Genomic DNA, 23,565 nt, shown 5'->3' on the forward strand with positions numbered 1-23,565 from the left:
GAAGAAGTCCAATTTAGAAAGAAGTTCTACTGTGGGTAAAATGCTGTGTCTTTCATGAAAGGAAAAGCTCCATCAATGCAGCAAACTTCACTGTTGTCTTGTTTTAAGAAGTTGCCAGTCACACTAACCTTCAGCAATCACCACCCAGATCATCAACATGAAGGCAAGACCCTCCAGGATGATGACTCCCTGAAGGCTCAGATAACCCATAACCACTAGCATTTTTGGGCAATTTTTTTAAATTAAGGTATGTACTTTTTTTAGGCATAATGTTATTGCATTCTTAACAAACTACAGTATCGTATAAACATAAATTTTATATGCACTAGGAAACCAAACAATTTGTGTGACTCAAAATATTGTGATCTATTTCGCTGACATGGAACCAAACCTGCAGTATCTCTGAGATATGCATGTACGAAGTTTTAAAAGTTAGAAACACAAAGACTGCTCAGAATGACCACAGAATGTATCAGACACACAAAGCAAAAAAGTAAGTAAGAGTTGAAAGTCTGGGATTTGTGTCCTGGCTTCCCCCACATTACCTACAGCTTAACCTCTAATACTACTAACATTTATACATCATCTGGGAGACAGACAGTCGATATGAAATTACACAAGTGCTTTATATGAAAAGGAGGACTGTGCCTATCTATACAGGTTCCATTACGTGTCATGTTTCCTCTTCACAAAACATTGAAGAAAGGTGATGAGGCCTCAGCTCACAATCCCAGAACTGTCAATAACAGTATGAATAATGACAGATGCCAGAAGGAATAAAATCTCTCAGTATAACAACAGCAGAAACCTTGATCCAATTGGCTGCTAGAGCCTCCCCTTTGTTTCACCCTGGGCAGCACCTGCCAGGTGATGGCCAGGCTGCCAAGATGACTCCCAAGTGCGGCCAGGTGTAGAAAGCACTGGATATGACCGCTGCTCTCCACACCACACCTCGTCATCGCTTTACATATGTCATCCATCTTAGAAGCATTTTGTGCTGTCTTCTTTGACAACAGCAACCGGATGTGTATTAATCCAGTTTCATGAGCTTGTCATCCTGGTGTTTATCATGCCAGCTATTTTTTAGCCTAAAAAGCCTGAGAAATTCTAACAAAATGCAATGTCTTTCTTGGTACCCAGCCCATGTCTAAAATGGCTTTATACAAATATTAACATTTCTCTACTTCCCAACCTTCAGTTTATCCAATTCGGAAGACTTTTAACAAAGCACCAACAGTTTACGAAACATCACTTTGGATTTATAAGCAAATGCAGCTATCAATGGACTTTCAGAATCTAACTTCTGTAACTTAATTCCCAATGTGTTCATTAATGGATATACTTAATTTGTAATATAATGTCTCCAAAAAAAGAAATGCTAAATTCGGTGGGTTCATTTATTTTAAAGAGACAAGGTCTTGCTCTATCGCCCCGGCTGGGAGTGAAAGTGGCACAATCATAGATCATTGCAGCCTCAAACTCCTGGGCTCAAGGGATCCTCCCACCTCAGCCTCCCAAGTAATGAGGACTACAGGCACATGCCACCATGTCTGACTAATTTATATACATATATATACATATATAATTTTTTTAAGAGATGGGATCTCATTATGTTGTCCAGTCTGGTCTAGAACTCCTGGCCTCAAGCGATCCCCTGCTTTGGCCTCCCAAAATAGAGATTACAGGTATGAGCCACTGCCCCCGACCTAAATGAGGTTTTTTAACAGAAAAAAAAAAAAAATGTATTAATGAAGTACCTGAGTCATTACTTTTTTCATTGACATTACATTTAACTTCCAACAAAGTTCCCTCCCCAACTTTTTCTCTATTTTTTTAACCAATCGTCAATATCCAAATTATACAAGTGATAATTATCTTGACAGACTGTAAAAATAGGAGTTTCACATTAAACTTACTTGTTCTTTATTTGGAAGAAAGCACTGGTGAGAAATCCAAGCAAAGTGAGCCAGTTTTAGTTTATCTTCCCAGGAAGTTGTCTTGCTTTTAAGCTTAAGGGAAATGCCAGAATAAACAGCAGCCATGGCTAGGCTTTATCTACAATTTAAAAACAATGGGAAAAAAAATATACTATAACAAGGTCAGACTGAGCAGGCACCAGAAAACCAACAGTATTGCAGTACTGTATCTTATTGTTTACCTAATATGTATTCTTTTAAAAGTTTTTAATGAGTCAACAGATTTGTCGGGGTAAATCTACACACAAGATGCTTGACTCCATGAATTTTCTGGGGGAAATTCAGACAAAAGCAAGCAAAAGATGGACTGCACACACAGAAGATGGACTATATGTATTCCAGCTGTGATCAAACATCACTTCCAAAGGTGAGTGTTCAGGAATTCAACAAGGCCAAAATCAGTGATTACATTACTTGTGGAAAGAGTCATTCATACATGGTTTCAAATTGAAAGAGGAAAAGATACATAAGCAATATCTGGAAAAAGTAATATGTCTCCAAGTGAAAAAGAAATCCCCAAAGGAATACTGTTATTTCAGCTGCAACAGTAACCTTCCACTAAGACTTTTATTCAGTCATGTATAAATTTACAACGCACATACACACTTCAAAAAAGACTCTACAAGAGATACTTGCACAAGGAAAAGACTAAAAATAGAAAACAAAAAACCATGAAATCTCGGGGGTAGCAAACATACCAAACACCTACAGTTACTATAAAACTGGGTAAACTTGGCTATGAGTTTCCTAAAAGTTATAGTAAAAAGGAACGTTAAGACGTTTTCATTTTAGAAATTAAGTTAGCCTTCACTCTACTGCAGAGAACAAGAACCATCAAGTGCTGTCAGTTTTCCTATTTTGTCAAAATGTCCAAAACGAATTCAACGATGCCTGACAGATTCTAAGTTCACTACCATAGAACCGCCATCGCGACAGCTACAAAGTGCATAACAGGTGTTTGCTGAACTGGCTACAAAGACAACCGAGATGCTCTCCCCGTCTCCGCCAGAGTTCGGCTCTCCGGGCCTCCAACCGCCCTTACCGGGCAATGCGAAGTCCAGGGCGGACAGCACAGCCCTGCCAGCACTCCCTGCCCAGCAGAAAGAGACCAAGCAACAAGAACCAGGGGAGACCAGCTAGGAGCCAGCAGGGAGTTCGCCTTCGCGAATGGAACGTGCCCAAGCTGCTCTCGCCCAGAGTCTGCTGGCGGCACCGGAACTGGGCAGGGTTGGGGGGCCCCCCATCTGGGCCCGGCCTCAGGTAGGAGAATCTCCTCTGGACCAGCCCCGGGTGGGGGACTCACCTCGGGACCTGGCTGCAGGTAGGGGCTCACCGCGGGTGGGGGACTCACCTCGGCACCCGGGCCCGGTAGGGGGCTCAGCTCGAGACGGCTCCGGGTAGACAGCGGAGGACGCCGGCAACGGCGGCGGCTGCCGTCCTGGTGCGGCCGCCGCTGTCCGGGTCCCGCGGCCCCACCACGTGGGACCGGTACCCGCGCTCCTTCCGCCCGACGCTGGCGGCGCAGCGGGGAGGGGAGGCACGCACGCCAGGCGTCGCCAGCCGAGCGCCGAGGCGCCTCGCCCATTGGCGGAGACGGTTGCGCGTTGGAGGCCCGAGCGGCCCAGCCCGCGGCCCGCTCCGTGTCAGTCAGTCATGGAGCGGCCGCCCAGAGCTGCGGCGGGGGCGGCGGGGCGCGGGGCGCGGGGGCCCAGCTGAGCCGGCCGTCGGAGCGAGACCCTGCGGCAGAGACGACGGAGGCGGAAGCAACCCGATCCCGGAGGCGGCGGCGGCGGGGGGAGCCGGAGCCGCCTGGGATGTTCAGTGAGTGCCGGGCGCACCCGCGGGGAGGGCCGGGAGGGTCGCGAGGCGCGCGCGCGCGGGCGGGCGGGGGCCGGGGCGGTGGGGCCTCGGCGGGGCGCGCCTTGGCTCCCGCCGGCGGGCGGTGGGGGTGGGGCGCGGGAGGCGGGGCGGGGGGGCGGCGGGCGGCTCTGCGCGGGCGCGACGGCCGCGCCTCCGCCCTCGGCCTCCCGAGTCCCGGGCTGCGGCCGGCGGCGTGGCCTGCAGTCGGCGGCTACACCTGGACTGGCGTCGCGTTCCTGCGCAGGGGTGGGTTCTGCGGGTTGGATGCCGGGCTCGGGGAGGAGGTGGCGGGCGCCCGCGGGGCATGTATCCCAGTGCCCGACAGCCAAGCAGGGAGCACGGCTCCACAGCTCCTTTGCATGTAGGGGAAAAGGAAATGTCTTTGCGGCGAAGTCGGGATTCAACTTTGCACATGGTGATCGTGCGTGGGTGGGTGTGGAGTCGATCTCCGCGTGTGACACGGGGGAGCCAGAGTTAGACTAGCTACTGCAGGAGAGTGCCGACGTGCAAGGGTGTCTCTCGGGGTTCGTTGCCTCATGACAGCAAGGTAAGGTTGGTGCGCCCATGGTGTGGGACGGGTTCACCACCTCCAGCTCGCGAAGCTGCCAGGCTTTTGAAAATGTATTCGATAAGTCGTTGGTCCGAAGTGAGTGGATGGTTAGAAACAGTGGTGTCATTTTAGACTTAGCGGAAGTGGAGAGTGCAGGAACGCTACATGCAGTTCTCCCATCAGTTGTGAAAGTCGTTGTAATGCGGATCTCGCAGTCTTTGTGGTTCTGGGATCAGAAGGTAAGTGCCAGTCCCATGCGGTGTCTGTCTTAAATTACTGTACCTAAACTGACCTTGCAGATTGGAATCTCGGAATGGTGACTCCTGCTAACAAGCAGTTGGGAGCTGTGCTGAGAGGAACAGTAAGGGCGGAGCATGTCTTATATCAGGCGATTCAAGTGTGCCAACACCTGAGTTGGGGATGTAGTGGAGGACACGGAGGCTGTTCCCCAGTTCCTGGTCACAGCTCTACTTGGAAGTGGGAGTAGGAAAGGGAGTTTTGTGCTAAATAGGTTAAATGCATCTGGCCACATCTTTAAACTTTGGAACAGCATAATGTAGTGGATAGAGCTTGGTGACAGTAGACCTAGGATGGAAACCATGTAGCCATCTGCGTAACCTCTCTGAACTGTAGTTTCCTCATCTATAAAATGCGATGATGAGGAATAACTTAAACGTGGATTTTTTTTATCTTTAAGAGACAGGGTGCCTCTGTGTTGCCCAGGCCTGGGCTCAAGCAATCCTCCCGCCTCAGCCTCCCAAAAAACGACCTTTTTAAAGGTACCCAGAAAAAGAATGATGTATATGAAAATAGCTAAATGTTAGCTATTATCGTTTCCTTTTTGGCAAAATACCTTCTAGGTTCCCTGTAGTCCTAAGTTTTTGCGTTAAATGGAATATATGCTAATTTTTTAATGAATCGTAAATCCTTCCTGCCTTAAAAATCAGTGCTAAGCTAGAAAATTAAAAGATGGGCTTGTTTTGAGTGTTTTTCTTTGTCATCAACAACAAATTAGATTAGTGTATCTTGGAATAGTTTTGTTGCTCCTGCCTCTAAATGTGAGGCTTATGTGAGCTTCTGTCACTGTGAAACTAGGTAAAGGCCTCACTTAACTACTCAGTAACTGGTTTTTGGTTTTGCAAGCAATATTATTAGCACCTGTGAAGGACATCCCTGGGGAAAGAAAGGGGGTTTTGTTTTTTCTAATTTGTTTTGCTGGAAGGGAGCTCTAGGGGTCATTTGTTAAACCAGCATTACTCAATGGACAGTACTAGAAGTCAAGTTTCCAGCCTGTCTTGTATGTAACTGGTAGCTTCTCAGATAGTAAGTGTTCTGATCATTCTCTCAGCAAGCTTCTAGTAAGCATTCATTGTTGTGCTCCCTCAGGAAGCCCCTGGTCATATGTAGAATCCTTTGAGCAGCAAGATGCTATAGAAGGTGAGAGCTCAGACCCTTCAGCCAGATGTCCTGAGTTCTCATCCTGGCACTGTGTAACTTCTTTGTGCCTCAGCTTTCCCATCTGAAGAATGTTACCTACCTCATAGGTTTGTTGTGAGCTTAAAGAAGGCAGTCTATGTAAAGCACTTAATTTTAAGTGCTCGAAGTGTCTTAGCGTCGAGTATGCTCAGTGTTAAGTATTCGTAGTGGTAGTGTATGAAATAGACAAGAATAGGGTGAGTTCTGTGACAGATTTGTTCCTGGGTCCGTGTGTGGAAGGGATTGTGATCAAGGAAGCTTTTGGGAGGAAGAGATGACTAAGCTGAGCTGCGAAGTGCGGGTGGGATTAAGCCAAACCAGGTTGTAGTGCCAGTGTGGCAGTGCCTCCAACTACTGGAGGGCCCCTGAGGGGAGAGGGTGGAGTGGGACCCACCAGTAGGGTAAGAAGAACCAAGGATTGGTCCAGTGAGGTAAACAGAGGCAGATTAGAGTAACCTGGAAGTGACACAGTAGACACTCAATTTTTCTATCCTTCACACTGGTGGAGGCAGTAGAAAGTATTTTGTTTTGTTTTGTTTTTTGAGACGGAGTTTCACTCTTGTTGCCCAGGCTGGAGTGCAATGGCGTGATCTTGGCTCACTGCAACCTCCGCCTTCCGGGTTCAAGCGATTCTCCTGCCTCAGCCTCCCCGGTAGCTGGGACTACAGGCATGCACCACCATGCCTGGCTAATTTTTGTATTAGTAGAGACGGGATTTCACCATGTTGACCAGGCTGGTCTTGAACTCCTGACCTCAGGTGATCCACCCACCTCGGCCTCCCAAAGTGCTGAGATTACAGGCCTGAGCCACCGCGCCCGGCGGCAGTAAATGTTTTTAAGCTTAGCAGAGATAACATCAGATTAGCTCCTCGGGAAGATTGTGCCTATGGTAGTATAGTATTATGTTGAAAGTAGGGCCAGGTGTGGTGGCTCATGCCTATAATCCCAGCACTGTGGGAGGATCACTTGAGCACAGGAGTTTGAGACCAGCCTGGGCAACGTAGTGAGACCCCGTCTCTACAAAAAAAAATTTTTTTTTTAACTAACCAGGTATGATGGTGTGCCTGTCTGTGGCCCCAGCTGCTGAGGAGGCTGACTCAGGAAGATCTTTGAGCTCAGTCAAGGCTGCAATGAGCTGTGATTGTGCCACTGCATTCCAGCCTGGGTGACAGAGCAAGACCTTGTTTCAAAATTGAAAAGAAAGACTTTTATTTTTATTTTATTTTACTTTTATTTTTTATTAAAATAAAAAAAGTCTGGCAGTTCCCTATCTGCCCATGATTTCAAAAGGAAAATGGTAGTAGAGTTGGGCATTTTATTCCAAATCTCAAAGCTTAGACAGCACTTACAGAAGGCATGAAGAAACCAGGCAGCCTTCCCTCTTAAAAATTATCTTCAAGTATATATTGTATGTGCTTGATCACAAGCAAGGTTTTCCCCCCAAAAGTCTCATGTTTGGGGCTCCCCTGTTACAGGACACTCTTTCTCAGTCTGTTTTGAACAACAAGGTGCTGTTTGGGAAGGACATAATGGGCTGGAACTGAAGCAACCTCAGCTGGTGCTAGTTTGGGATATTTATTCAATCTTACCAAATAAGTGAAACAAAAAAATAGGAAAGATTCAGACATTAAGTTATTATTCCTGATGGGGTTGGGGGGTATCACAAAGTGCAAGTGTTAAATGCAAAACATAATGTATGTATAATATATATACACATATATATCTGTGTGTGTGTATATATATATATGATGATGAGGAATGAAAAGAAGTTCTGCTCACCCGAACAGGCATTGATGGCTTGGGTTGCGATTACCAGCAAGAGTATATGGATTTAAGACGTGCTTTATTGTAACTGATTTAGTAGATGGGAAAGGTAAAATGCTGTGGAAATGGAATTTGATGATTCATAGTGGCTTAATTCATCACAGACACTGGTGTTTAAGATATTCATGAACAGTTGGAGTGAATTTGTTTAGTGAATTAATATATTGCCTTATATATTTTAGATATGTGTAAATTAATAGAGATTATAGTTAGACATTTGATTTTCATCTGTAACCCTCAGAGTTTCCCTTTTTTTAAATTAAAGTTGACTAAAATGTTTTCTTTTTAATTTTCTTATTGCTAAGGTAAGGTAGTCATAGGTTTGGGCTTACCTTTTAGTTGGACATTTTACAGAAAGAAATTAGCTGCTGCTGTTTCTCTGCTGAAGCAAATTGTCTTTTTCCTTCCTATTTTTTAATTTAAAGATGATTTGAAGAGTGTTGTATATTGTTAGTGTTTAGAAAACACTATAAAATACTTCCATTTATAATTGTTTAGTAGTCGAAGAAGATATCCTCCCAGTAAGGTGTATCAAGGTGGAAGGGTATGTTAATAACTTTACAACGTTTGGCAATAATAAAAGGTAGCTGTGTTTTTAAAACAAAATACTAACTTTTGGAGACTTTGTCATTAGTAAGCAGAAGTGTTATGCAAAACTTTGTGAATTAACTTTTTTAAGCTAAGATGCTGATGCATTAGTTTCACCAGGTAATGTGATTCTGTAGAACTCTGTTGTCCAATACAGTAATCATTGGCCACATATGACTACTTAAATTAAAATTAGTTAAAACAATTCAGTTCCTTAGTTGTACTAGTCATATTTTCATTGCCCAATTGCCCTGTGTGGCCAGTGACTACTGTTGTGAACAGTGCAGACTTAGAACACCTCCGTCATTTGCCAAAATTCCTCTTGGACAGTACTGCTCTAGAATGAAAAATTGAAGATCATTCCATCCACTTTGAGATACACACACACACACATATAAATGTTTTAATGAAGCGTCTCCAAATCCTCATGTACTGCATTTGAATTCAGTTTCAGGAACAGTGATAAGCATAGGAAAACATCTTATCCCTTATTTTGAGAACAGGACATCCTATTTCTGTCTGCAGTGGTGTTTGCAAATAGAGCATTTGTGAAAGTTTTCTTTATGTAGTCAAGCATAGTAAGTAATGTAGAGAGCCATTCTGTAGATTGTGCCACACTCTTCCATGTTAATAAGATTTTGTGTAGAAGCAGTTTTTCTGTGCTGTAAAACAGTATTAAAGTAGAAATTTAAAAAGATCATGAGCTTAAAATAAACTCTCAAGAATTCCAAGAAGCTAGATAGCACTCACTTTATTTTTATGATGAGTTTCAAAGATAAGCCCTGTCCTCAGGGAACTCTCCATCTATTTAGGGGAACTGAGGAAGAGTGATGTCAAGAGGGGACAACCTGCTTGAGGGTTGGGGTGATTTAGGGTTGGTTGTAACATCATTAGATTTGTCATGTACTTTGGCTGCTTTTCAAAGGGCCATATGAGGAGGGCCTAAAGGTGGAAGAATATTGGAATAGTCCAGTTAAGAAGTGATTTGTAGAGTCGGGCATAGTGGCATACACCTGTAATCCTAGCTACTTGGGAGGCTGAGCTGGGAGGATCATGAGCCCAGAGGATGGAGACCAGCCTGCGCAATATAGCCAGACCACTTCTCTAAAGAGAGCGAAAAGCAATTTGTGCTGTCAAATAGCAAACAGTCAAGATGGGGCAGCAGAAATGGTTGAGTTGCACTAGCCGCATTTTTTTTTTTTAAGTTGAGAGAGAATTCCCATTTAGGAGTTGGTGGCCTTTTTGAAGTAAGGGAGAGAGAGAACAGAATCTTATCATGACTGGCTTTTTGGGGGTTTTGTTTTCGCTTTAATGGTGGATAATGGCACCATTAAGCTGGCTAAGAAAACCGGGAGAAGGAAGAGGTATTGCAGATGGAAATGTCTGTTAATCGACCGAGTTCAGGAAGGTGGTCTGACGGTAAGTCTTGCGTAGTGGTGTGGTGAAGCAGTGGCGGACGGGAATGGGAGGGCAGAGCCACAAAAGAGGCTTGCAGTGGGAGGGACCAAGAGAGTTTCAAGTAGGAGGTGAGTTCAGCAGCATCACATCCAGCTGAGAGATCATGAAGGCTGGTGCTGGAAAGTGACCAGTTAGATCAAAAAGTTAAGGAATCCCAAGTCTCAGTAGCCCGCTGAGGTCAGAAGCAGGGTCAGCTGCCTGGGGGAGGAGACTGGTGAAGGTTTAGAATAGCGTAGGTGGAAGGCTGTAGGGTAAGTAGTTGATGAAACAAGACTTCTGGAACATCATGGAGGTCCCAGCTGATGTTGGAGAAAATCTACTTCTCATGACATCTGTTTGCTGGATTTCATGATTTCCACCTACTTTCTACCACTGCTGCCATCCCCACCAAAACGCCACATTCTTCACTGCGTCCTGAGCCCAGCTACGGCCTTATCCATGTGCCATTTTATTTCTTAGGACACCATGGGAAAAAACACAGCTTCTAGTTCAAGTGTATTTATGTCAGTCTGAGCAAAGATTGAATATGAAAGGCTATCATAATTTTTAAATTACATGAGGTATGACTGAAACTGAAAGTAGTATGGCTGATTTATTTTTCAGTTGTGATTTATATTTTCACAAAGCTAATTGAATACACTTTATCATGATGATTAATGCAAAGCTAGGGTTTTAGGTCCTACTTAGACTGATCTTTTGATATTACAACCATTTAGTTGCTGTGAGTGAAAAGAACTAATAACTTGAGTTACCTAGTAGACACTTTACAAAAAAATGCAAAAAATAATTTTTTTCATCTGTTATAAGCATAAATTTACCATTGGAAAAAAAATACAATTACTCGAAAGCCAACAGTCAGAAGTCTCAGTTGAAGAGCTGATTTGAGGATTGTGTAGTGAGTGCCTGAATTTATCTTGAACTCACCCCTACTCAAAACTGCCAACTTATTGGGGCAGGGGGAGGGATGGGGGAGCCAGGTAGTACTCTTTTGGCATTTCGTGGAACTGCGTAGTACTTTAACCTGTGACATGGGTGACATGGTGGGTGAGGGTGCCTCCCAGCACTCCTCTACCGACCGTGTACATTAGAGCCTAACGGGTGGGGGTGGAGGGATAGGATGCAGCGTGTAACCACTGAAGGGATTGACCAGACTTGAGTTCCACACTGACAGCATCTTAAGAGGATGCCTGGGTTCCATGTATCTCCACCTCCCCATGTTTCTGTAGTTGAATGTTAAGTGTGGCTGTGGTTTTCCCTGCAGAGCTGTTACATTGAAATGATCGTGTGGGATTTTATATAGCAACTTGGTTGAAGTATCTGGCAACTGTTGATACATGAGAATAGATATACATTGTGTCAAAATCCTCATTTTGATTTCCAGAAATACTAATAATGCGATATGAAGAGCAGAGTATTTGACATCTGTTTTTACCTCTGAAAGTTAAGTATTTTATATAAATTGAAAATTATGAGAAATTCTGAAAAGTTAACAAAGAGTATAATTATATCTAAATCCAATTTCAGTTTGAAAGATTTTATAATTATAGGAAAAGCTAGGCAGGTAACGAAACTGCACTGTTTGTCTCATGTATGAGTCTCTCCAGAGACTTAGGTCTAGTTTAAGGAGAGTTTTTTTCTTCACTTGTCCCTTTTTGGATATTAGTACTCTGGAAATCAATCTGGGTGGAGGGGACCGATTTATCTCAGATTAATTAATTATCCATGTCACTTGAAATATATGTACATTGGAATAAAACCCAGCTAAGTTGATTGGGTCGTGTCTCTAGTATTTGAGTTTAGCGTGGTTATGCAAGAGAGTCACTGCCAGAATTCCTGTCCTTAAGATCCATGGACGTACAGTTGGCTCACTACCCACGCTCAGGGAAGCGCCCTTATCATAAATGGTAGTTTGGACTCAGAGAAATTGCTATTTGGGGCAGCTAATTTAAGCACATTTGTTAGAATCAGTATTACAGACTAGTTTCTAGCAATCTTAAATATGGTCAGTGTTGACTATCATTCATTCTTACTCCGTTCTGTTTACTCTTTCCTAACTTCACATCTTTTCCCTTCCTTCTCAGACACATAAATATATTGTCACACCTTGAGGACACTGTGTCATTGCAGAGTCTGTTCTCCAGATCAGTCATTCACTTGTCTTTCTCATGCAGGGTTTTTTCCTGTCAGAGGTGATCTGAGAGATCCAGGCCCGTGTTCCCGGAATGCTCACAGATGTGCATCGATATGTGCATGCATTCCCAAGTCAGCAAAAGATCGGCAGTGTGGAAGCTGGAAAGATTTCAGTCTCAGCTAGAGTAGGGAATTGGGCTGGTTTGGGAAAGCCCGCAGACTAGGAGATCTTGAAGTTAGGTGAAAAGCAGCTTTAGCAAGTGATAGGAAGAGGCACTGGTTGGATTGACTCGTCTTGACTTTGGGCCACACGGGAAAGGACAGTACTGTCACAGCCTCTGTGTGCATTTAACTTTTTTTCCTCTAAATATAACACTGAACCAGAATCTGCAGGGCTGAAATTATTTATGTATATATCCACACACTCACGGGATTCTTATGTATAGCCAGGTTGGAGGATCACTGATAGAGCAGTGCTGATCAGTGGCCACAGAGAATGGGAGCAGGGACCCTACTCTCAGAGTATCAGAATCCCTGTATTAGCAATTTAAAAAAGCAGCTTAATTAAAAAGTAACCTAAGTCATCAATACAGTGAGAGAATAATACACCATACCCAAGCAAGGTAAATTTCATAGTGAGAAGAGAGTTCAGTATTTGGAAATTTATTATTGTGTTTCATTATGTCACTGATTCACAACCATAGTGTCCCTTCTTTTTAACAATCACAGACCTAGTACCCCTTCTTTGTAACAAATATTTTGAACTCTTTGGCAATCTAGAAATAAAATGCACAGATAATGTAATCTTTCTGTGCATATAGTTTAATAGATATATAATGTCCTAACATTTTATATTTATATGTATATATACTTGTGGGTATGTCTCTAGCCTTCACAGTTTGCTCTGTTGTATGACTTGTAGGGAATTGAAAAGTAGGTCTTCAGAGTATATTTTTAAAGGGCTCCCACACATCAGTTTAGAAGGAAATAATTACTTGCAAATGGTATTGGGACAGTGTGTTAGCTACAGTCACTGGGCAAAACATTTGTTTGGTTATTCACCACACATACGCTACAAGAAACTGCAGATGGACGAAAATTAGATACAAATAATTTTTTTATGTTTAAAGAAAAATAAGACCAGGCATGGTAGCTCATGCCTGTAATCCCAACAATTTGGAAGACTAAGGAGAATTGCTTGAGCCCAGAAGTTTGAGACCACCCTGGGCAACATAGCAAAACCCCTTCTCTACTAAAAAATAAAAATAAAAGTAAATAAATAGACTTCTGGAAAAGGTGGAATTTTACATCTTAAAAAAGAATGGAAGGGCAGGCACAGTGGCTCACACCTGTAATCCCAGCACTTTGAGAGGCCAAGGCAGGCGAGTCACTTGAGGTCAGGAGTTTGAGACCAGCCTGGCCAACATGGTGAAACCCCATCTCTACTAAAAATATAATAATTAGCCAGGTGTGGTAGCGTGGTCCTGTAATCCCAGCTACTCGGGAGGCTAAGGCAGGGAATCACTTGAACCCAGGAGGTGGAGGTTGCAGTGAGCTGAGATCATGCCATTGCACTCCAGTCTGGGTGACAGAGCGAGACACTGTCTCAAAAAAATAAAATAAAATGAAAGAATGGTAGAACTCTCAAAGGAAAATACTAATGCATGTAACTGAAACTGAAAACTTGAAACACATCCAAATAAATGACCAAAAACAGATCTCCCACACAAAACAACTGGGAAACCTTGATTTAGAGAATGTTACTTTGGTTGGGATGATCGTGTTTGTATGCGTAATGAAATGCATTCCAAAATGGACACGATATTTTGGTCCTGGAGGGGAAAGTATGTTTTACGTGACAGAAGTGAACCCCAAAATTCATCCAGCTGTCATTGGTCATCTGGACTGCAGTATTTATTTCTTGCAAAGTAGTGTTTGAGGCCATGGCAATACTAGGGGTTCCTGTCATTCTTGATAATAAACTCAATAGTCAAAGGAAACAGTGCCTCTTCTTTTTTTTTTTTCTTTTTCCCTTTTCTTTTTATTTTTGTGAACCTACAAATTAGCTTGAATTAGTCAAAAATAATTTAATTCTATTCAGTTCACTTCCTACCATTTTCCTTTCCTTTCTTACAGGAATTTATGAGACATATGCTAACACATATACATACCCTCTTAGTGTTGTGCTGCCTTTCTATACCTGTGGTTTAAATAAAGAGCAAAAAAGGTAAATAATATTATACAATTAAAAGGAAAACACGGCCAGGCGCGATGGCTCATACCTGTAATCCCAGCATTTTGGGAGGCCAAGCCGGGCAGATCACAATGTCAGGAGATTGAGACCATCCTGGCTAACACGGTGAAACCCCGTCTCTACTAAAAATACAAAAAATTAGCTGGGTGTGGTGGTGGGTGCCTGTAGTCCCAGCTACTTGGGAGGCTGAGGCAGGAGAATGGCGTGAACCCAGGAGGCAGAGCTTGCAGTGAGCTGAGATCGCACCACTGCACTCCAGCCTGGGCGACAGAGCGAGACTCTGTCTCTAAATAAATAAATAAATAAATAAATAAAATAAAATAAAATAAAATAAAAACACATTTTGCAAATCCCTAACTTAGAGCTGGCAGTCTTTTCCTGGCTGTTAAGCAAAAATATCACAATCCCCTTCACCATTGTTAACTTCATACTTTGTTAACATCTATTTATCCAGTTTCTGTGGTCTTTGATTTGGCACTGCCTCCTGCCTGCTTTTTTGGCTAGTTCACTGCTAATTAACACCTCTCTCACAGAGTAGGCAGGAGAAATCAAAGGCCCTAAATTTCAGACTGGCCCTGTTTGCTCTTTGTTAGCTTCTCTAATGAAAAGTTTCATGGGGCTGATTGGAATCTTGGTATTAAACAGAGTTTGGGGGTGATCTAAGGACTTTATTATCGATGCTTTTCCTATTTTCTGTAATTGAAGTTGGCTGTATTGTCATTGGAGGAACAGACAAAATGGAAGAGTATACCACGTTGGTATTAGAGAACTTAGATTTGCGTCTTAACTAGGCCACTTAGCCACGTGGCTGGTCTTTCTCTCCCACGTATCCTACCCATCTGCGATGGTGTGGTTGGATAGGTTGCTCTCCCAGGCCCCTGATGTCTCTGTATCCTGTCGTTGCCTCCCTTGAAGGTCATGAAACGAGTGCGTACCGAGCAGATTCAGATGGCAGTGTCCTGCTACCTCAAACGCCGGCAGTACGTGGACTCAGATGGTCCCCTGAAGCAAGGACTGCGGCTGTCACAGACTGCTGAAGAGATGGCGGCCAATCTAACAGGTAATGGTGGGGGCTTGTCTGGTGGGGTGAGCCTGGAGCAGGAGAACTCACGTCAATATCCATGTGGAATTACTTCTCCTCTTCTCAAGACAGTGCCAGAGAGAGCAGACTGACCAAAAACCTCAGTGAGCTACGTTAAGTGAATGATGTTGGCCTCAGAGACCCTGTCTGTCATTCAGAGCCATGCTCACATGTCACTTCTAATAACCTCTGTGATTCCCCTGGCTAAAGTCATTTCCTTCCTCAGGACTTCTCAGTTACTTTATCTGTACCTGAAAGTATGTGCAACTTTTTCCTTCTGTAGACAACCTACAAGACCCTTAGGGACAGGGTCTCCCTCTGTCCTCCAGCATGGAGCCTCACATGTAGAAGTCAGGTTTGTTGAATAAATTAGTACTTCAGGATCTGTAGTTGGAAATATTATTATTATTATAGACACATTCCTGAAGTTTTTTAAATTTGTTTTTGTTTTTTAATGTTTTGAAATCCAATTCTGTTTTAGAAAAACTTGAGTTGACTCAATCTGGATTGATAAGTATAGTCATCCCTCAGTATCCATAAAGGATTGGTTCCAGGACCCCTCCATGAATACCAAAATCCACGGATACTCAAGTCCCTGCCTGATAAGACGTGGTATAATATTTGGCATAGCAGGTTACATCTACAGACATCCTCCTGTATTCTTTAAATCATCTCTAGATTACTTATAATTCCTAATACAGCCTACATATCACCTCATTCACATGGATTCATCATAGTATTCAGCACCTGGTAAATTCAAAATTTGCTTCTTGGGACTTTGGTGTTTTTTTTCCCCAAATATTTTTGATTTGCAGTTGTTTGAATCCATGGATGTGAAACCCACAGATACAGAGGGCCGACTGTAATTGTTAACTATTTTGTGAGTTCATGTTTTTATGTAATATGACTTTATGACTTTCTTCTTCTTCTTTCTTTTTCTTTTTTTTTTTTTTTTTTTTTTTGAGACAGGGTCTCTCTCCATCACCCAGACTGGAGTGCAGTGATGCAGTCACAGCTCACTGCAGCCTCAACCTCCCAGGCTCAAGTGATCCTCCATCTCAGCCTACCAAGTAGCTTGGACCACAGTCATGCACAACCACCTGGCTAATTTTTTTTTTTTTTTTTTTTTGCTTGTTATTCTTGTTAGAGGTGGGGTCTTACCATGTTGTCCAGGCTAGTCATGACCTCCTGGCCTCAAGTGATCCTCCCACTTTGGCCTCCCAAAGTGCTGGGATTACAGGTGTGAGCCACTGTATAACAGGACTTTCTTTACTGAACTTATTTACTAGTGATTCTGGGGGAAAAAAATTGCTGGGATGCTTTAGGGTGATTATAAACTACTTCAATGGCTGTGTGTGGAGGTGGAGTTAGCAGTGATTTCTGCAGCTCAGCCCTAGTTCCCTTTCTTATATGCTCAGGCTACATTCTTCTCTCTTCTTTGTTCCTGGGCTTTCTGTGCTCTTCCAAATATCTTTCACCACGTGCTCCATTTCTTAATGGTTTCATCCTCCATCCTAGTAGCAGCAGTTACCTCAGCTCCCTCTTTTCATATACCTTCAAAGTCAAGGACCCAGGGTTCATTGCCATGGGAAGAGAGTGCTAGGACAGTAACAACCTGAGGATGCTCTCAAAGGGGTGGTTCCTGACTTCCTCTGAAACACTAACAGAAGCCCAGTCAGCAGCCTGCCATCAAGTATTTCAGGGTCAGATCCACCCATTCTTCCTTCCCTTCAAACTCCTCAGAGATACCCTTGACCAAAACAGGGCCAGATGATGGCCTTGGTGTAGAATACTAAGTGCCTTATTGTTTGAATAGGGGAGTCCATTTACAAGGTCTCTGTCCCATTGTAGAGTAATTCCTTCTGAACATGCCATCCTAGCTGTTTAAAAAATCTGCTGCCCTGCATCCTTTGGAACCAGAGAGCAGTAATTGTTGCTGCTGTTGATAGAAAGTAGGAACGAACAATATTAAACAAACTTCCAGAACTTTGCTCGTCAAGTTGTCTTAGTTTCAATAGAATAGCTAATTAGGAGAAAGTGTTATTGCTGGAAAACCACCAGGAAAAGTGAGAAACATGAAATATGATTATCAGAAGATTTTATCCTAGATTTTTCCATTAATTGAGTAATCTGAAGAATTCTGTCTTTTCAGCAGACATTTAGTGAACATCTGCTATAGGCCAAGTGCTGAAAAGTTCTAGAGATAGCTGCGATTTGACCCTAGGTCTGAGAAGCTAAGTGTTCTAATTGGGATGTGAGGCAGGTAAGTCAGTGATTGTAGAAGAGCATGAGGTAGTAAGTTCTGTGAGGGGGGGACGTTCAGTGGTAGCAGAAAAGATCATCCAAATTAGGTTGGCAAGCCAAGGAAGGCTCCCCAAAAGGCCTTGTGATTCCTGACATATAGTTGGGGGTCACTAAATAGTTGAAAGAGTGAGCTGAGTTGCAAAGGAACCATTAGATGTTTACCGGGGAACAAATTGGAGGAGGGTATCCAAGTTTTCAAATGTGGATTTTAGAAAACTCAGTCTGGTGGCAGTATTGATAAGGCAGCCCAGATTAGAATCGAGGAAACTAGTTAAAAGATGCAGTCCAGTGAGAAGTGAGGACAGCCTCAGTTGAGGAAGTGGTAATGGGAGTGGAGAGGAGAGGATAAATTTTAGGAATCTGTAGGACTTCGTGACAGAGTAACTAAGAGGGGGGCAAGAAGAAGGAGGAGGAGTCCCTCCCTTGCATGCAGGCTTGCAGCAGATCCTCTCTTCTGGCTGTCTCTTCCTTCTCCTGGAGTAGGTTGGCTTTCCTCTCACCTGTGTTTCCCTTTCTACATATTTCCTGTTATGGCTCCCTCAGTCCTGCCACATTCATCACCGTTTCTCCATCCATATTCCATTGTCCAAAATGCATTCATGTTTCATTCGGGACACGGTTAAAGGTGGCTTCCCTTGGTTTTAGCCACCTTCTTTCCCCAGTGTTCCCCACTCCTCTTGTAAACAGGAGAAGAATGGTTTTTGTTTTTTGTTTTTAGAAAGCATAAACTCACAGATTGGAGATTAAGTGTGTGTTTACATACTGAATATTGAGACTCCAGCCTTGTTTCCCCTGCACCAATTCATATGCCTGGAATACTGCAGCCAGGCACACATGCTCCAGGAAGGCAAGTAAACGATCCTTCCCTGGTGAGTCCAACTTGCCCAAGAAGAAAGACGAAAAGACAGTGATATTGGGACATTGCTCACCCTGGTCACCCTGGAGGATGAGCCACCCAGAGTGCCTCACTGTAAGACAGCCAGGGGCCATTGAACCCTAGAAGAAACATATAAGAAGGGCAGATGGAAAGAAACAGAAGAAAACTTCAAAAATACCTTGTTTTAAATACTTAAGATTCAAAAAGCATAGCATGTTTGGGGAAAAAAAGAGAATGTTGAGAACGAAAAAAGTTATCAATTAAATACACGATAGTAAAAAAAACTCATTAGGTATTATAAGTAATCTGGGGGAAATAATCAGTAGAAGGGCTGAAAGGTGAGGAAGGCTTTCAGAAAGTAGAGCAAAAAGACAAAGAAATGGAATAATAGGAGAAAAAAAATTAAAGGATTGGTTCAGGATATCCGACCTTGAAATTGTAGGAGTCTCGGAAGATAGGGAATTATCAAAATGATTCCAGAAAACTTCACAGAACTAGGCGACGTGAATTTCCAGATTGAAAGGGCCCACTAAGTGCCCAGCACAGTGGTTGACAATGAACCCACACCAAGGCACCTGTGAAATGTCAGAACATAGGGTCAAACATTTCCTGATGAATCTCATGAATTTATGTACCTGTCCTGTCTCATTCACCTTGTCCTGTGCTTTATGCCTTTCCTTCCCTGGCCTTCATTTTATTGGGCTTCAGGAGGGAGGGGAGAGAAACAAGTGTCATCAGTCTGTCATGTTTAACCAGGACCCAGCATGCTTTGGAAACCTGCTGAAATGTCAGTTGCTGTGCATGTGCGCACAACACCCTCCTCCACCCATCCTGCCACATACTGGGTTAATAATCGTCTCTCTGTTTCCCGCCCTGACTTGTGTATCTTCTCCTCTTTAGTGCAATCAGAATCTGGTTGTGCCAACATAGTGTCTGCAGCCCCTTGCCAGGCAGAACCCCAGCAATATGAAGTACAGTTTGGACGACTGCGGAATTTTCTCACTGGTAAGTACTCAGCTCTAGAACCTTTTCTTATTAAGAAAACAGAGTAATACAGACCAACTCTGGGCACACTGCTTGTGAGTTAGCCCTGCTCCACAAGGAGAGGTAAAAAGAAAAATAAAAAAATAGAGTAATGCAGATTTCCCTCAGAACCAACTATATTCCACAATTGGTGTGAGGTACTAGGGATTCGAAGGTACTCTTAACACAGTTCTTGCATTCAAACTTACGGTCTATTGGAATTCCTGAAGAGTTCAATCATGAGGTTTAAGTTTACAAGGGCAGAGCTCTGGGTGTTTTATTCATGGCCTTCAGCACAGTGACTTGTGACTTGTATTGAATAAGTAAAAACTGTCAGCTATGCAGAGAAACATCCTTAAATACAGCACATTTGAAATGTACATTACATCTCTACTAATAATATAGTACATTTCACAATGGTCTTTGCCCCTTATTTCCAAAAGTGCAAGTAAATAGTCCTTATGAATGAACAGGCAAAAATACTAGAAGTTGTCATTTAGACCAGTTTTTGGGTGGCAGAATGACCACTTGAGATAAGAATAAAAAAGATACTGTAGCACATATTAGAAAGAAAAACATTAAGAGCCCCAGAAGATAAATCGGAAAGGGATGTGAACATAAAATTTTACATCAGGATAACTCACTTTAGCAATCAACCGAGTGTATTAATACTTGACTGCAAAAATCATTGCAATTCTGTAACAATAAAATTATGCCATTGAGTTTATTTTATTATACACCTATGCTTCAGTGATTAAATACAAAAATGTATGTAATGTCATTAGGGTCATCTGAGTGTCACTCATAATGGAAATAAGTCATGTCCATGACAAGAGCCATCTCACTGTCATGAGTCAGAATATACCACTATTAAAATTATACATTTGGCGATTTACTTTTGTGTCTGTTTTCCTCATTAGACTATATGCTCCATGAGGGCAGGGACCATATCAATATGTCTTAGGACAATAGCTACCCTGGCATGTAGTCAGCACTTAACGTAAATACAGGCTGAACAAATGAAGGAGACAGGCTCAAAGAAGCCAGATAATTTGCTTGTTTTTCTTTTTTTTTTGAGACAGGGTCTTGTTCTGTTGCCCAGGGAGGAGTACAGTGGCATGATCACGGCTCACTGCAGCCTTGACCTTCTGAGATCAAGTGATCCTCCCATCTCGGCCTCCTGAGTAGCTGGGACCACAAGCATGTGCCACCACACTTGGCTAATTTTTTTAAATTTTTTTGTAGAGACAGGGTCTCACTGTGTTGCCCAGGCTGGTTTCAAACTCCAGGCCTCAAGCAGTCCTCCCATCTTGGCCTCCCAAAGTGCTGAGATTGTAGGCACAAGCCACCACACCCAGCCAAGACATTTCTTTCTAAACCAGCTTCCGCACCACTAGTATGGTGAAAATAAATCTGTCATGGAGAGATTAATATCATATTTTTTTAACTGAGTAAAATAACTTTCTAAAAACTGACTTAAATTTTTCTGAAAGTTGCTTAAAGCCTCAGAAACCAATGCCAATGATAAAAAATATCTCTAAGTTCTTACCTCTCAATTAAAGAAACCCTTATTATAAATTCAGTTTTTCTTTTTTTATCCTTAGTGGAAATTGATCACTGCACTGAAATATTTAACATTTATATGATATGCAGAATTAATGGAACTTCCTTTTTTTCAAACATAATAGACTCATTTTACTAAAGCCTTAATCTTCATGATTTTTCGTTTTTGTTAACTATTAAACAGACTATTCTCTACTTATGAATTCTATCACCCAACAACCATGAAACTGATAAGATAACCCCACAAGAGGGTTTTATTTTGTAACCCTTATTTCCTGTAATATTTTGACCATTTTCTCCAACTGTAGACTGTAGTAACTATAGATTCTTTGCTTTAAAATACCCTTATGGGGGCCAGGTAAAACTAGGATAATTCTATGTGTGTGTAAGGCCAGGTGTATTATTTTGGTTTATATATCGATTACTTTATACTCATCGTTTACCATTAAAAATTATTACCACAAGGATCGTTTAGCCAGAACTTTACATTTGAAAAGATTATAGTCTATCAACCATTTCCTTTAAGTTCTTACTTTGTTTCTGAACTGAGAAGTTGTCTGTTATTTTGTCTGTAATTAGATTCTTTAATCCTTTGGTTTAAAGGATCATTATTTTAAAGGGGTTAATATATATTGATCACTTTGGACTGCTGCTCCTGGAATATTTTTCTCTACCCTCAGGTCTCTGAAGAGCAGTTAACCAAATCAAATGAATAGTTATTTCCTGATCACCAAGATAAAGTATAAGATACACTCATTAATCTATTTTAGAAGCAGTCCTAGCATAAAAACACTATAGGTAAAAGTTTTTACATAAAATTTGAATATCACAGAAGCACTTTCACAGACCAGCATGAGATCAATTGCTGAATTATATAAGAATTGCATTCAGAATGAAAGGAGAAAGTGATTTGGTTGGGGGTAGTCAGAGAAGGCTTTACTGAGCAGGAGGTAGACTTTGAGTCAGCACTTGAAGGATGGATTGAGTTTCAGTAGACTGGAAGAGGAGAGGAGGAAGAGGAGTGATTTGGGTAAGAAATAACGTGAGCAAAAAGGCAGGCTTGACGACTGTACAGGAACAACTAAGGCTTTGTTGAGAATGGGGCTTTCAGGCTGGAGATCAATGAATATTAGTCTGAAAGCAGTTTGTAAAATTATTTGTAAGAGGAATGGCAGGGAGACTGACTGTTAATTAAAGTGCTTGGCAATCTTGAGAAATGAGGTGAGAAAGGACCAGAATTTGACAGCATTGTGGAATTGGAAGGCAGGAGCTTTATTTCATAGTTAAATTACCAAGGTGGAATCTCCAAGGCTCAGGAGTAAAGGAGGAAGAAGAGGTGACGATGGCTCAGGCTTTAAGACTGGAGTGGAGATGAAGGTTTATTGAAAATAAATAAGTCAGAAGGGTTTATGTTTTTTAAATTGTTATGACAGTGGCATCCTACTGCATAGCTTGCAGTGGGAAATTTGAGGCTAGGATTTAGGAGAAAGATAAAGACTTGTGGTAAAGAACATGTAGCATGAGCTACATGGAGATGCAAATTAAAGTCTTAAGAAATGATAAAATCTCAAAGGAAGATACTAAGGAAAGATATAAGAGTATCTATGTCTGTATCCACCTGAATGTATTTTTCCTCCACAGGTTGTCTGTAGATGAGAGATTCTGTGAGCTCACCTATTGCCGTAGGTCCTATTCTTCAGGAGGTGTAGTGGGAAGAACACAGCCTTTGGAGTCAAGCAACCTCTGGATTTGAACCAGGGCCAGCTGTGACTCTTAAACATGATCATGGATGCAAAGTACCTGGCTCCTAAGAGGCACACACCCAGTGTTAATTCTTTAAAGTGAAATGAGCATTTGAGGATTGACAGGAGGAAGAGGAACCAAAAAGGGAGTGACGACAGGACCAAGTAGTGTGGGGTTTCAGAATAAAGGACAGAGGAGTGCTAGTCAATAGAGCCAAACCGTGAAGAAAGGTAGAGGAGAATGAGGACCGACAGGATTAGTTTTGTTTAATTTAGTATCCTTTTTACTACTAATTTCCGTGAACTCATGAAGAACTCCATTGTTCTCTCATTTACCGCCAGTAGAGTTGGGCACCAGGTAGGCATTCATTACATTTCAGTGGGTAGATAGAAGGAAGAAAAAGTGTACTTTCAGAGGATGTTTGTTACTTTTTGCAGTTAGAAAAAAATATATTTTAAGTGAGTACACTTTCAGTAAAATACAGAGTATGTTATGATTGCAAGGGAATAATTAAAAATGGGAGTTAGAATTCTGAATCTCACCTTCTTCCAAATTGATCAATTTTTTTGTTTTATACCCAGCACACTGTTCTCTTCAGACAAGAGAGAGCAATTAAGCAATTTTGAACCTATGAGCTGAAGCAACAGTGAATTTCAGTAAGTTTTAAAGTAGTACATCACTATTTCTTGATAGCTAGGTTTTTTTCTAAACTTACTCAATTAAAATGCCTCTCATTTTAGAAAATGAGCCTGAAATTTTGTTTCTAAGGAGTTGAAAACAATCCTTCATCCCAATAAAATACAAAGGAAAAAGAAAAATCAAAATCTAGTACAGTTCTCCAAAGAAACAGAGCCAAGA

At 42.2% G+C, this 23,565-nt stretch overlaps 2 protein-coding genes across 8 annotated transcripts in view; one reads left to right on the forward strand and one right to left on the reverse strand.

Annotated features, from left to right (window-relative positions):
• The window catches only part of URB2 (URB2 ribosome biogenesis homolog), a 34,544-nt gene extending 30,955 nt beyond the window's left edge, over nt 1-3,589 (reverse strand). For both annotated transcript variants that reach the window (XM_054448006.2, XM_063671293.1), the window contains exons 1-2: nt 3,328-3,589; nt 1,917-2,055 (exon numbers count right to left, since the gene is read on the reverse strand). In XM_054448006.2, the coding sequence (XP_054303981.1) occupies nt 1,917-2,042 (126 nt within the window). In that variant the 5' untranslated portion in view covers nt 2,043-2,055; nt 3,328-3,589. The remainder of the gene's footprint in view (nt 1-1,916; nt 2,056-3,327) is intronic.
• Nucleotides 3,559-23,565, forward strand: part of TAF5L (TATA-box binding protein associated factor 5 like) — a 32,814-nt gene continuing 12,807 nt past the window's right edge. For 2 of the 6 annotated variants that reach the window (XM_054441737.2, XM_054441763.2), the window contains exons 1-3: nt 3,559-3,797; nt 15,032-15,176; nt 19,279-19,383. In XM_054441737.2, coding sequence (XP_054297712.1) covers nt 15,035-15,176; nt 19,279-19,383 — 247 coding nt within the window. In that variant the 5' untranslated portion in view covers nt 3,559-3,797; nt 15,032-15,034. Of the gene's footprint in view, nt 3,798-3,973; nt 4,083-15,031; nt 15,177-19,278; nt 19,384-22,614; nt 23,065-23,288; nt 23,364-23,565 lie in introns of those variants that run through there. The other 4 variants (XM_054441747.2, XM_054441757.2, XM_063671301.1 and 1 more) reach the window with 4 other exon arrangements.

Source organism: Pongo pygmaeus, chromosome 1, assembly GCF_028885625.2.
Source record: "Pongo pygmaeus isolate AG05252 chromosome 1, NHGRI_mPonPyg2-v2.0_pri, whole genome shotgun sequence".
NCBI lineage: Eukaryota > Metazoa > Chordata > Mammalia > Primates > Hominidae > Pongo > Pongo pygmaeus.